Source organism: Symsagittifera roscoffensis, chromosome 3 (genome assembly GCF_963678635.1).
Source record: "Symsagittifera roscoffensis chromosome 3, txSymRosc1.1, whole genome shotgun sequence".
Taxonomy (NCBI): domain Eukaryota; kingdom Metazoa; phylum Xenacoelomorpha; order Acoela; family Convolutidae; genus Symsagittifera; species Symsagittifera roscoffensis.
The window spans coordinates 47701426-47716106 of NC_087064.1; the positions used below are offsets into that span (position 1 = coordinate 47701426).

General features: G+C 33.9%; 1 protein-coding gene across 6 annotated transcripts; it reads right to left on the minus strand.

Moving 5' to 3' along the window:
* Positions 1–319: 319 nt before the first annotated feature.
* On the minus strand, positions 320–13909 carry LOC134841894 (uncharacterized). Of its 6 annotated transcripts, none has more exons than XM_063857965.1 (4): positions 13779–13909; positions 1733–2259; positions 1173–1315; positions 320–846 (listed from the first exon to the last, which is right to left on the minus strand). In XM_063857965.1, the coding sequence occupies exons 2-4, from the start codon at positions 1905–1907 to the stop codon at positions 598–600; spliced, it is 567 nt and encodes a 188-aa protein (XP_063714035.1). In that variant the 5' UTR covers positions 1908–2259; positions 13779–13909; the 3' UTR covers positions 320–597. The 6 variants fall into 6 exon arrangements, with proteins under 6 accessions (XP_063714035.1, XP_063714032.1, XP_063714031.1 ...); XM_063857962.1 differs by lacking the exon at positions 13779–13909 and adding an exon at positions 13415–13641; XM_063857961.1 differs by lacking the exon at positions 13779–13909 and adding an exon at positions 13100–13375.
* Positions 13910–14681: the final 772 nt, after the last annotated feature.

Here is a 14681-nt window from a genome sequence, read left to right on the forward strand (position 1 = left end):
TAGTTTTCTGGCAATTTTTAATTTTTTTTTGAAAACTGCATCCAATTTCATCCGTTCTTTATTTGAAAGGGAGTTATAACAATATACCATAGATATTAAAATGCATATTCCATAGATATTAAAATGCATATATTAAAATGCAGTCTGAAGAAAAAAGTAATCAATGCACTCAAGGCTTCGAACGACCAGTCTGGGTTTGATTTGATGCCTAATTGGACTCCCAAAATTAGAGAGAAAACAAACCAATAACTTTACAATTTTCGTTTTCTTTGTGGCAGCCATTTACAACTATGATTACCTGTTGTGTGCAAAACTAGCATTTAAAAAGACATTAATTTATCAATAGACAAACTACACTAGATGTTACTGTTTAAAATTGGTTGAAAATATTCATAATCTATCATTCTAGAAAAACGTCATCTTCAATTGATCCTGTATTTCATTATCAATAACATTGCATAATTGAGTTCAAGTTCTCAATCTTATATCATTTTTTCGATTAGTAGAGTTTTAAAAATGTTTTAGTTTTCATAACTATGCCCTTCTCATCTCATATGTTGGTTACTTTTCTCTTAATTTTGAGTTTTTTCCGAGTGTCTAATTGGAACAATTGCTGTCCCGTCTGATGCTGGCTCTTCGCTCCTGCATCCTCGCCTCATTTTTGGCTGTGGGTACCAGCATCACCGGCAGAAGTGCTATCTGGACAACGAAGTTAGCCACACTGCCCCCCTTGAGCAGCTTCTTCTTCACACCTCCCCACCCTGTACTGGCCATCACTATCATGTCCGCCTCGAACTTGTCTGCCTCCTGGCAGATCTCATGGGCCAGGTTCTCCTTCCCTGTCACCTATGACCGAATACAAACTCTAGTTCACAAAAAACATTGGGGAATTTCCATTTTTTTTGAAGTACAATAGGTTAAATGGTCGAAACAGAAGTGAATTAAAAAAAATTGAGGGTTTATTTATTGTTCAAGTAAAGAAAGCTGGCTATTATATACCTTTATGGAGGAGTCATTAATTGTCATTGTAGTCATTAGTTGCCGGGGTTTTGAATTTATACCAGAACTAGCATAGATTATTGTATGAAGTGTACTTGCAAAATCTGTTAATTTTTTATTTCAAAAATGTTCAATAAATGTTGACTGATACTTTTGAGGTGATCCCTGCTTACCTCGTTCTGGGAGATGAGTACAGATCCATGGGAAGCTAGTTTGCAGCTGACTAGTTTGTAGTTGTAGTGGTCTTCCAGTTCCGTCACTTTCTTCAGCTTATCCTGCAATTTACTCTCCCAGTTCTTAAACGGAGTGTTGACGCCTGAAGCAATCGAAAATCTACAAAGCAGTGTGAACAGTTACTACTTCATAATCGGTCACAAAATTTTTCAATTTCATAGAAAGTTCTCAAATTTCAGTAACTCAAATTTAGTTTTTTGCGCAACTTTTTTGATCTGACGCGTTTTATATCAAGACAAATTAATCATATTTTTCGAGTTTAACTTTTTTCTGGCATTTTGATTTATCCAAAAATCACCAAAACTTTCCTGGCAATAGTCAGATTTCTCATTTAAAGTTGATAATGGCAGAGACAACTGATGGAAAAATACGAGCTGATCAGCCAAAAAATGAATGCAGTTAATTGGTTCCAAAAATGTTTGGCCACACAACATCACCGATACATCTCTTCCACAGCCGCACAAAATGAGCTATACACTTGGGCTATCTGAGAACTGACCTTCTGTAAGTGTAAATAGAGGGAGTGACACAGGTTCGGGTATGTGGAACACTCTCACTATGTCCGAATCCCGCCTCATGTTTGCAATGTACCAACTGAAGGCCCTCTCGCTGTCCGGACTCCCGTCAACTGGCACGAACACTTTCCTAGTCTTCGTCGACTGCGAATCGGTCATGCTAAATTGTGCGATGCTGTTTTTATATCTATTTCTTTTTCAAGTTATTGTAAGTTAAAAGTAGTTGGAGTCAGATTGTAAAACTTTGTCTCGATTTTCTGAAAAATAGTTTTTTTTTATGAAACTATCTAACAAGGTGACTGATTTTGTGATGGGAACTTTAAAAATGATAATGCTGTTTTGAGATAATGTGTTATGAAGAGAATGAATTTTAATAGAAAATTTGTTGGGTTTGATTTCTGACTGAAAGGGATATATGATGAAACGAAAAAATTCAATTCGACTTTTTCATCAAATGAAATTGAGGTATTGGTAATGGCGTTTGATGGTAAATGCGGTGTTTCCTGGGTGCCTGAAACAATTAACGAGTGAAAAGAAAACAAATAAACAAAATATGCAATATGGATAAGGCTCTAATCAAAACAACAGAAACATTTTCAATTGTTACTCAAGGGATTTTGTTGTTGTTGTTTTAGAGGGTAGCTAACAGAATTTTGCGTTTCCTATTTCTTTTTTTGTTCGTTACGCTAGCAGTGAAATTGGCGATGGTAGTGAAATCTCTACTTCAATTTTTTCTGTTGTTGAGTTAAGAACATATAATTTTGACGTCCAAACGTTAAATTTGCTCGAGCGAGGAGTTCAATTGATTGCGGCTAAATTAGATCATCTAAATTTATTTCAAGGAATTACTTTTGCAAAAAACAAAACGTACGGCAGATGGTGAACAAATAGACTAAAAATTCTGCTCAAAGGTTTTAATAGACTAAAAAGAAATGCTAAAATTTCGTTTAATAATATATGAGCACATCGTAGTCGCGGACGCTGAAATACGCAACAAAATAGCTGCACTGTTTTCATCAATGAAAAAATTTATGCCTTTGTGGTGCAGCTAACATGAAGTAATTGCAAATTAATTAATATTTTAGGCGAAGTTTGGAAATAGTTTGATTTTTTTTGTTTGCATTTTGCTACAAATGCCTAGTGAGTAAACCCAATTTGAATCTCCAGTTTTCTTTCAAATTTCTTGACAAAAATTTCAAACTTTATTGAGTTTCAATTGAATTTCATGGAGTACATAAATTTTTTTCTGTAAAACTTAGGTGCAACACACTAGAGAGGGAGTTACCGACAAGCTCTACTGTTCACTAGCGGCACCCGTGATGTCAAAGAAGATTGAAAGCAACATTTGAACTCCTAATCAGTCAATGATAAAAATCAATTATAAACAGGGGCGGATCTAGGATTTTCTCGAGGGGGGGGGGGGCGGATTTTCAAAAAATTTTCCAAAATTTTGACGACCTTTTTTTTTAGGTCAACCAAATTGATTTTTCGAGCTCTCCCAAAGCACTGTTTTGCCCCCTTTTTTGGCTAAATTTTCAGCGCCGCAGGCAAATTTTTGAAAAAACAAACAAAAAAGGTAAAATTTTTGAAAAAACAAACAAAAAAGCCGTTTTGAAAAAACAAACAAAAAATGGATTTCTGAAAAAGTATCAAAGGGGGGACCCTTTGGGTCGGCAGGGGGTCGAATCCCTGAGGGGGAGGGGGCGTCCGCCCCCCCCCCCCCCCCCTTAATCCGCCCCTGATTATAAATCTATTTTTCAGCTGTCAGTTCTTCCAGCTTTGGCTTTATTTTACGAATAGAAGTAAAAAAAAACATTGTAATTTTTAAGACGCACAAGTAGAGTGTGGTAGAGGAATTTTTTTACACGTTTGGGTAGATCGACAATTGGTAACCGGCAACTTTTTGTAACCAGCGGAAATTCGTAGTAAGACGTTGACAAGTAGTGAACACTTGCACCGCTGGGATTTATAATAGGAATAATGCGTGTAAATCGTCAGTGCTGATTTAAACTGTCCGGACGAAACGAGCAAATTTTGAAACTTCAAGCGCGTTGGTTTCTCTCAAATTGGTTTAAGATTAGAAAAAGTGAAGGGAACAAATGTTGTTTAAATTTTCATCAAAATTTTTGTGATGCAATAGTTTTTCGAAATTCTCACCGAAAGTTTTAACAATATAAGACTTTGTTGGGCTGTGTATGTAGCTTCTTTTGATATAGCTTTCTCAATAATCAAGGCAATTTTTTCAGCGTAATTCTTGATTAACTAGAAAAAAGCCAAATTGCACCATGATAACTCTAGTGAAGTTATAAGCAAATTTTGTTCTGTACTTTTGTCAAATTTTACCCCAATTCGAGAAAAACGCGTTTTTTTAGAAGTTTTTTTTCTACAGACTAAACAAAAAATTTTTCAAAATGACTTTCGGTTAACCAGAAATTCTGACTGTCTTTCTCGTGGTTTTCATACAAAAAATTAATTCTCAGATGACTATCATTTTTAATTAAAACCATCAATCCGCTGATACAGGAAAATAAATCAGTCATCTTTTAATATAACTTTTCTTCATCAATCATTCCAGAAATTTAACTGAACGCAAGCTATCTCAGGATTAGTTCCCACATGCATCGAAAAAACGCGCATACGGATATGAATTGTAACCATAACCATAAAAATACTAATTTGATGAAAATAAATCAAAAATTTGTCAATATATTTTCCGTTAATTACAAAACGCATTCAGGACTTCTTTGTATAACCGTACAGAAATTTCAGAAGTTCTGCTTAAGGATGCCACCTGAACAAAAAACAATCTTTTCTCGTATAAATGCATCACTCTAAAGTTTGCGTTTTACCGTAGCTTAATTTGAAAAAAGGCTGTCCCGCAAACCAAGGTAGCTAGCATCCGCTCCAAATCAAGAAAACCAAAAACAAGGAGCTAGTGAAAACGTGACTTTTTTAAGGAAACGTGTTTGTGCAAACGCTGCTAGTTCAGAGAAAAAATATTTCGAATCAATCACTGATTCAAAATACAAATCTGGTTTGGATAATTTGATATTTGTGCAAAAGAAATCTTTTAAAACAGGCTTTTACTACTCGGATGTAGCAAAAAAAATGATACGATTTATCATGAACTAAATATTGTATTAAAAATTTAATTTAAAAAAATGTACAGGATTTTTTAAAATCGAAAACGTTTGACTGGACTAATCTAAAATTTTTCTTCCGAATTTCGTAACGAAAGTAACGGAATATTTGTACTCGAGGTGGTTTTTTTTTTTCTTCAGACAAATTTCGTCTTTTTCACTAACCATTTTTGACGGGATTAATTAATTTGATTCAAAAGGTATTGTTGTTTTGAGCTTAAATTTGATAAAATATTTCACCTGTGATCATTTTTCGTAAAGTTACGGTAGTTAAAAGATTTCCACTCTGACCAATTTTAGACAACAACGAGATTTATATTTCGCGCTATTAACGCGTAAGCGGAAACTTAAACCGTCTTAGAAATCGTTCCAAATTGGTTGCAGGAAGCTTTTTTGCCACAAAATGATTTGTTATTAGGAGCGAAATTTATCACTTTGTACTTCATATGGCGTGTAAGGGTATGATTTTTGCAAAAACCTTAAATTTAAAAATATATTTAATATTTATATATTTTAGTTTTTTGCATTTATTTTTCATGTTATTTTGATTTTTTTTAACATTTTTTTTCATGTTGTTACTGCTCCATAGACCTTGAAAGGCAGTCGAAACATTCAGGCCTTTGCTCTGATACGAGCAGTCTTGTCTGATTTTCTAACTATTGCGGTAACTCCATCCCTCCTCTCTTGAAACATATTTAAAAATTTTACAAAACTTATCTCCAAGCTTGCCTCAATAAACCACTGAAACGTATTTTATAAAGTTCAACTTTCTACCAATTAAAACTTTGAAAATCCAATTTTCTGATTTTTAAAAATTCAACCTTAAATTTTCTCAAATTATTTTTGAAAATTTTTAAAATTTTTATAGACACCTCCAAGGATTGTTGAAGGTTTTTACCAAATAAGTTATTTCTCTGATAAATGTTTTTTTTTAAAAAAAATTGACAAAATTTTTGTAGAAATTTGTTAATCAACGGCTTTTATTAAGGGGCTTCATAGATAGCAATTTTGCATACAAAATTTTTGAAATAGCCTCTTAAAATTTTTCCGTAGATTTTTTGCTGCAAAAAGAAAGTTAACTGAAGCAAACACTTTCGAACAAAAAAAGGTTTTGCATGCGGAGTCAATATCCAAGTTCAGATTTCAAAAAAAAACAGAAGAAACCGATTTAAGTTGTTTCAATTCAGCAGCAAAAACTAAACATCTTCTTCATAGAAGTAATAATTTTTTCTGCGTGGTAGAATAATGTCAAGCCGCAATATAAGTTTCAAGAAATGGAAATTATAATTGCGGGTTGTATTGCACTTATTTTTCAAATGCTTGTGATTGAATTACATATTGATTGAGAGCCAGTGAACAGTTCGTGGCATCCTTCCAAAATCAGTTTTTTTGTTGAATTTTTGGAAGCAGTTTTGACTTTTCGGCTCGTAATATGCAATTGAGATGGAAACTAAAAAAAGGAAATTGAACCAAAGTGAAACAAAATTTTGCGTCTTAGAAGTTTGTAGAGCATTGCTCGTCATACCTGTATGGCCAAACGATATTTGAAACTCTTTAAAATAGTCTTTGGTGGCAATATTCACCAATTTCAAGAAATAGGCATCAATTTTATGCAAAAATCTTAATAATAATTTAATTCCGAAGTTTTTTTAAAGTGCTATAAAAGTTTCATACAAAATTTGAATTGAGAAAACTGTAGATGTAACCTTTACATTTGCCACAGTTTTCTAAGTTATTTGCTAGATCTTTATTGTTCAGACTTTCATAACGAAAGTAACGGAACGTTTTTGCTCGGGTAGTTTTTTTTCTTCAGACAAATTTCGACTTTTTAACTAGCCATTTTTGACGGATTTTTTTTTTTATATCGTTCGAAAAGTATTGTTGTCCTGAGCTTAAAGTTGAGATATTTTACCTGTGATCAATTTTCATAAAAATAAGGGGCTTAAAGATTAGATTAGCTTAAAGATTGGTAGAAAGAAGCTTGTTTGCCGTAATTGATTTGTTAAAATGAGCGAAATTTATCCTTTTGAACTTTATATGGCTTGTGGGGGGATGACTTTCACAAAAAAAACTCAAATTTTATAAGAAAAAAAGTTCATTTTATTTTATTACATTTAAGTTATTGCTGCTCCAGAGACCTTAAAAGGTAGTCGGAACATTCAGGGCTTCGCCCTGATACGAGCAGTCTTGTTCATACTTTGGAACAAAAATACTCTAAAGATTATTGAATAAAACTGATGCATAAGAAAGCCAAAGTGCATTTTCTTGAATTGAGTACAAACTGGTGCCAAGGACGCCTTTAAAAGGGTTTCATTCGTAGACGAATTTTGCTCCATAAAATTGAAAATCCCAATTTTTGTTCCGACTTTCGATACGAAAGTAACGGAATATTTGTGCTCGGGGTGGGTTTTTTTTTTTCTTCAGACAAATTTCGACTTTTTAACTAGCCATTTTTGACGGAATTTTTTTTATATCAGTCGAAAGGTATTGTTGTCCTGAGCTCAAATTTGAAAAGATATTTCACCTGTGATCATTTTTCGTAAAGTAACGGGGGTTTAAAGATTGCCATTTTGGCCAATTTGGGACAATTAACGCGCGATATATTTCGCACTATTAACGCGTAAGCGGAGATTTAATCCGTCTTGGAAATCGTTCCAAATTGGTTAAAAGAAGCTTATTTGCCATAATTGGTTTGTTACAAGGAGCGAAATCTATCCTTTTGTACTTTATATGGCGTGTGGGGGGATGATTTTAAAAAAAAATTCACATTTTAGAAAAAAAAAATTTTCTTTTGTTTTATTTCATTGAGTTTTTTAATGTTATTACTGCTCCATAAACCTTAAAAGGCAGTCGGAACATTCAGGGCTTCGCCCTGATACGAGCAGTCTTGTTTTGTTTCAAATCAGTTCATTTTCCTTTTTTGTTGTTTCCGTATTACAAGCCGATATGTCATAGCTGTTCGGAAAAGTTCAACGAAAAAATGTTTGCTAAGAGATACCACAAACTTAACTGGTCCACAATTATTTATATGGTTGAATCACCAAACATGTGAGATTTGCATGCTTAGCGTTTTGGGTCAACCCGGAGCTTCACAAAGTTTTCGATGAAAACGAAATTGACTTTAAAAAGAATTCATGCCATAATTTTGAAAGAGTTTCTCGCTGTTGAAAACTTTGGAAAGAAACTCACACTTGTTTTCGTATTTGGACTCTTTTCCAGTTCCCCCCTTTCAAAATACCGAGTTTTATGTTTGTTTTACGTGTTATTACGGCTAAATGCTGTTCAGAATTGTCGATTTGTTCACCACGCCAAATTTCATTGCATTGTGACAACGTTAAATAGACTTTTCAAAATTGAATTTGAAAGGGGGGGGGGGGGGGGGGAGGGACTGGAAAAGAGCCCGTATTTGTTCTAGATCAACCATGGGGGCATGTCTTTTCTACTCTTCTTACCTTTAAAAGCCAACTCCAACTTTCTTTAAGAAAAGCTTCCAGGACTGACGAGATACATTGACTTTTATTTGATTGCCTATTAGATTTTTATGACGTCATATTAATGAGAACTAATGCAGAACTAATTGCTCTTCTGTTCTGTTAGCTGTTTAGAGCCTGAAAATTTCTACCCCTTTTAATGGCCACTGCAATTCCATTGAAATGTCATTTTGTTTTCATTAAGTACAAATATAATCAAAAACCGAAGTAGATTCGCTTTTGCGTCATTTTCCTTAACTAAATAATAATCGTAGCTGACATTGACGGTATCAAAATGAATATTCAGTTGCTTATTCGAATTAATAAGCGTGTCGTCACCATTACAAAAAAAATAAAATTACCATTATTTTTGAGAGCTATTTTTCATACCGGGGCAATATTTGATACATTGCTTACCTGTTACATGAATATAAATACTTGAAGCAAAACTCAAACAAAATACAAATGAAAACAAGCCAATAATGTTAATTTTTGCCTTAATTTGATCAGAAAAAAATGAGCAGAAGGAAAGTCAATCGATTCGGTCAATGAGATAAGTCTGATTGACGGGTGCTTAGTTGATCAGATAAAAGTCTAAACTCCTTCCCCTTGTTTGCCAATCCAATTCTACACTTGATTTCATATTTGCTCTAATTCGACCATTGGGACATGTCTTAACAAAGGTGACATTAACCACTACTGACTATGAAACTGACTCTGCTGCAATCAATAACACTATTTCGATAACCGGTTCCTTAATAAACAGTGCATAAATGAACTGAAAATGACCCAAATCAATCAAAGCCGACCTGGGAGTTGCCCAGTAAGTTGACAGCGGTCAAAAAAGGTCAAACTTTTTAGATGATACACAAATCGGCAACCGTAGGGTGCCGAGTATTTAGAAACCTTTAGAAAAAAGATCTCATGAAAATATCAGAGTGTTTCAGCAATTAAAATCCCTGCCAGTAGTGAATGGGGTTCCAAATTATTGTTTCAGTGTCGGTCTGCTTATTTTTTGATAACCAGATACTAATTTTGCTTTATGATGCGTCTCAAAAAACTATTTATTGACTTTTTTGCTCCAAATTTAGTTTTTTTTTTCAAGTTGAATGTCATTTTTCCCACGCATCAAGAAAACGCCAAACATTTACAACAAAAAACAAAACTGCTTGTATCAGGGCAAAGCCCTGAATGTTCTGACTGCCTTTTAAGGTCTATGGAGCAGTAATAACATCAAAAAATAAAAGTAATAAAAAAATAGATTTTTTCTTTTAAGTTTGAGATTTTTTGTGAAAATCATTATGGAAAAATTTGAAGAAGATAAAATTCCAAGTGATAAATTTCGCTCCTAGTAACAAATCATTTATCGCAAATAAGCTTCGTTCAACCAATTTGGAACGATTTCTCAGACGGATTAAATCTCCGCTTACGCGTTAATAGCGCGAAATATATCGCACGTGAATTGTCCCTATTTGGCCAAAATGGCAATCTGTAAATCTGCAAAACTTTACGGAAAATGATCACAGGTAATATATCTATTCAATTTTAAGCTCAGAACAACATACCTTTGAAAAGATTAAAAAAAAATTTCTTCAAAAAATAGCTAGTTAAAAAGTCGAATTTTGTTTGAAGAAAAAAAAACCCACCCCGAGCACAAATATTCCGTTAATTTCGTTACGAAACGAAAACAAAAATTCGAAAAAGCAAATTCGGAACGTTTTAAAAAAATTTGGAGCTCGATCATTATCAAAAGATACGTAGCAATAATTTAGGATTATGTAACCTTGGCCGTATTATCAATTGGTCCAAAATACTTAGTGTTTTCGAAAAATTAAAAAAAATTTGGCGAAAATAGTTAACGCAAACATAACATAGAGCGAAATTGATGATTGAATATCAAAAAGTGTCCAGACTAGTTTTCTTTGCGACTGGAAGGGCTTCTAAACGATGGAAAAATTGGCTTACTTCATTATGAGGCCAAACTGTGCACTGGATAGGCGCACAATTTTGTGTCTGTATGTTCCTGGATTCCAGAGACAAGTCTTTAAACATGTTAAAATTTTTGGAACGATCAAAGGAAATCCAAGAACAAAAGAAGAACAAGGGGAGCGTCGTTGTTGCGGAGTCCGCTTACATTTCCCAAAATGCACAGTGTGGTCTCGTAATGTTGTATTTTTTTAACATATCAAACTTCTAATACGGTGGTTTTTCGATTCTGTACGTAGTCGGCGCAGTTGAGGGCAAAGCTCAAATTTTTTTTATGCCGACCACTTCAGAAACCTAGAAATACTTATGGCTTCTTGTGATTTATTTTCTGACCAGCTATAGGCATATCAAGAAAACCCGTAAGGGTCATTTATGTGTTACAAGCTATTGGTAGGATACGGATTCACAAATTTGAATCTTTATCTCGGTGTCGTGATAAACGAGTCGGATTTTTCTGTTTAACATTATATTTTTCAGACTGACTAGTCTCATTATTCAGTCTAATTTTTCCTTAATTTTTGATTTTTTTTGACAATTGTAAAATTGTTTTCACGCCAATTCTATCGGCTTTAAAATTATATATTTTTTTATAAATTTAAAATTTTTCATATATCAGCTTAGTCAGACAATTCTAAGCTATTTACACACAGTAGACTGTCTTTTATACAAATCCTAACTGTAACTAAACTTTGAAATTTACATTGAAATGATTTCAAAAAAGGTAGAACTTTCAACTAAATTGTTTTTTTTTCAAATAAAGGTAATTTTGCGTTATCTTAAAACTAATGACTAAATGCTTGCAATTAGCTTATAACTTTTCGAGAAAACTAGTGAAAACTTATGACTAGGTAAAAACTACATCGAAAAGATAAACAATCAGTTGTTTTTGAAACAATATTTTTTAAATTGTGAGACTAATTGAACTTTTCGTAGATTAGTCACTGGATGTGCTATTTTTATGTTCAACAGGGATAGATGTTTGCGCAGTTTAACTAATGATTCAAAGTTATTTTCATAGGTTTATGCCAGTTAAGGACAAGCAAAGATAACCAAATACGTGAAAAATTGAAACTAAGTTTTTAAATGTAAAATTTTAGCATAATTTTACATTGAGAGTCTAAAAACTTGCTGAAACCTTGCTCATAGAATATAACTGTTGCAAACTGTTTGGCAACAAAATCATAGATGAATGTTACCAGGTACGACTTTTTTGTTGATTGGTTTGGGTAACGAAAACTATGAGGCAATTTTCCATTTTACAGCAGCGATACCCACACGCTCATAATTTAAAATCGTCTGAGCTTTTGGGCAGTTGGGCTGGTGTTTATACTTCCTATTACCAGTGCGATGTATTGGATCACATGTTTTCAATATAACAACGGCAGCTCAACAAACTTGGCCTTCCGGGAAAAAAACCTCGGAACTTTTGTAAAGAAGAGTTCTTCGTCTTGAAGAAAAGAATCAAAGTCTTACAAAGTTTTTATATGGTAGCATAAATTTAAATACTCATCAGAAACTTCTGTTTGCTTAAATTGTTTTCACGGTTTTTAGCTCTGCTCTCGCCGGCTCACCAGTAGCTAGCGTGCAAAGTGGGATAATCAATCTGACATTTTCTCAAGAACAAACAACCTCGAGCTGTCGTCTAGCTACCATCTTCCTCTTCTGAGCAGCGAAAGAGAATTTTGTAAAACTACGTCATCCAGCTTTGTAAATTAGCCTATTGTGAGCCTCAGTTAGTGTTTATCAAATCCGAGTTATTTTTCCTAGCATGTTTTTATATTATAATTAGTTTCTTGCATGATTTTACTTCTTATTTCTTTTTTATCAAAATATTTCATCTTATTTCATTTTCTTATAAGAACCTTAGATCTAAATTTAGTTTTCTTACAATTTTTTTTTTTGATCTCTGAAAGACAAATGTAATGGCCTACAAGATCTTCCAAAAAATTGTAATAATATTTTGAGTTTGAGTATGACCCGGGATTTTGGATTACAGAGGTCTGAAAACACAGCGAATAAAAAAAACTAGCCCAGGCCAAGGGCTAGTTTTTTTTTGCTAGCCCAGGCCAAGTTTTTTGACAAATTCGACGACTGAAATTACAAATATTTTGACCTGTTGGGTCAAAGAAAAAGTTTGGTTGGCAGTGTTGTTGTGTTTCATAATCGACCAAACTTTACGACTCAGAAAAACGATGCGTGGACAACGATGCATCATTATTTATCAAAGAAATTTTGTTTCTTGAACTTTGTATCAGATCCTTTTTCTGTGTTTGATCCTTTATTCAGCAATATTTCGGCTTCGCATTCTTTTGGTTTGGAATTTTCTTGCAAGAAATGATTGACTTTGCGTTCATTTGCGTGTTGTTTTTGTTCTGGAGTTTTCTTCCAAGAAGTTTTCGTCTTTGTGCTCGACTGTGTTTAGTCTTTGGGTTCGACTTTGTGTTAGACTTTCGGGGTTGTGCTTTTGTTTGAACTTTGAGTTCGAAATTTTAAATTAACTTTTTGGGTCAGGTTCTTTCTAGGCCATGTTCAATCGATTCGGTTAACACTTAACTTGACCCTGGAACTTAGCGAAAAAAGTATGCTCTAAAACGTGAAAGGGTAGCTTACCTCTGATTTGGAATAAATTCGGTTGTCCCTGAGTCTAACTTTTGTAACTTCTCTGTATTTAAATGACAAAAACTTAGGCAACTTTGTGCTAAGCTGACAAATAAGCATAACACACAAAAGTGTAGTATTACAAAGTGGCTCTTACCTTGGGGCCGGAAGTTGCTTAACCAGAAAATAATATACTAACAATTTAACTATTTACTACCTTTCCTGCGTCTATACCATGCGGGCGAATTTATCACTCAGAGGATATTGGCGGAATGAGAAACCTCTTTTATACACTTTATATTACAATAAACGCTTAGCCTTTTACACGCATGACTATGGTATATATTAGCCTCGAAATGTGGTAAAAAGCAAAGTGGAAATTGGAGAGTGAAATTATGTTGAAGAACGCTATCTCCAATTCCTGGTCAAGACAAGCCCAAAACTCTACCGGCCCAGATTTGAGTTTACCAACCAATTTTGACAGCTGAAGTTGTACGCGTGAAGTGTGGTGTAGCGCTTTGTTGTGTTCGAATTCCGAAGGAAAACTGCCAAGTTATCTACTATTAAAATCGCGGGAGGAAGGTAAACTGCTCTCACGGGAAATCTGTAATGACGTAAAAGGAATTTTAATCACACTCGGAAATTCATGTTTCGACTTGCTAAAATGATTTATGCGGCGAATATAAATATTAAAAAAAAACAATATGCGTGTTTGTTTGCAGAATAACCGTTTTTTGGATTCAACTACAGAGCATTCTTTTCACTAAATAATTCAGTTTAATATTAAACAATAAAAAGCAAAAAAAATGATGAATAAAAACAAAAACAGCAAATACCTTTCTTTAGATTTTATTTTATTTTGTTTTTAAATTTGGTCCGAGCTCAATGAAAAATTTAAAATGAAATGACAATCCTTGTAGCAATATATTTGCAAGTTTCTGAGCCAGCGCTAAAATTGAACAAGCAATGAAAGTAGACCATTGCCCATTTTATGACCAGAGGGTTGGCTTAGAAGCAAGAATGGGGACTAAAGTCAGAAGAAAAAGAACAGTTCCAAAAATTACCGAGTATCTGTAAACTCTAATCATTCAGCCAGAAAAGCACAAGACGATAAGAAAAACTGGTCTGAATACCTGCAGTAAAACTTTTTCAATTTTCGATCTATGAATTTTGAACTTCAGAAGGTTTTGATGTAAAAGATGAAAAAATGGCTGGCCAATGTATCGCATGTTCGAGACAATTTTTTGATTTCGGTTATTTGGACTAATGGCTGTTTGATCATTGGTTGGATTATAGTGCACTCCCTCCCAGCTATATTGGTACTTTCCCCAGATTATCTCAAATAAATCTCAGAACACATCCCACGCACGAGGAAGTAGATGTCATTGATACAGACCCCGTGCAAACTTTAGATGGCACAAACATCCTAAAACTCGAAAAAAATTTCAAAAAAAAAACAAAAAGCTCGGCATGAAGATAAAACTTAAAACGAATTATTACCTTTTGCAAGGATCTGGTGACTTTGAATTTTAATGTTGGACTTCACATCACACAGGGATTCAAATACTGTCTGAGATAACCTTAAGAATAGTTTCCAACTTGTTCTCTTAAGACATCCACATGTTTGCAGTATTTTTGCATAACTTTGAGTGTTTCGTTGACAAGTGAAAACCGTCGGATGTTAAATCTATCGGTTGAATGCACCTGGTACCATTGAAGAGGAATCCGTTCAAACGCGA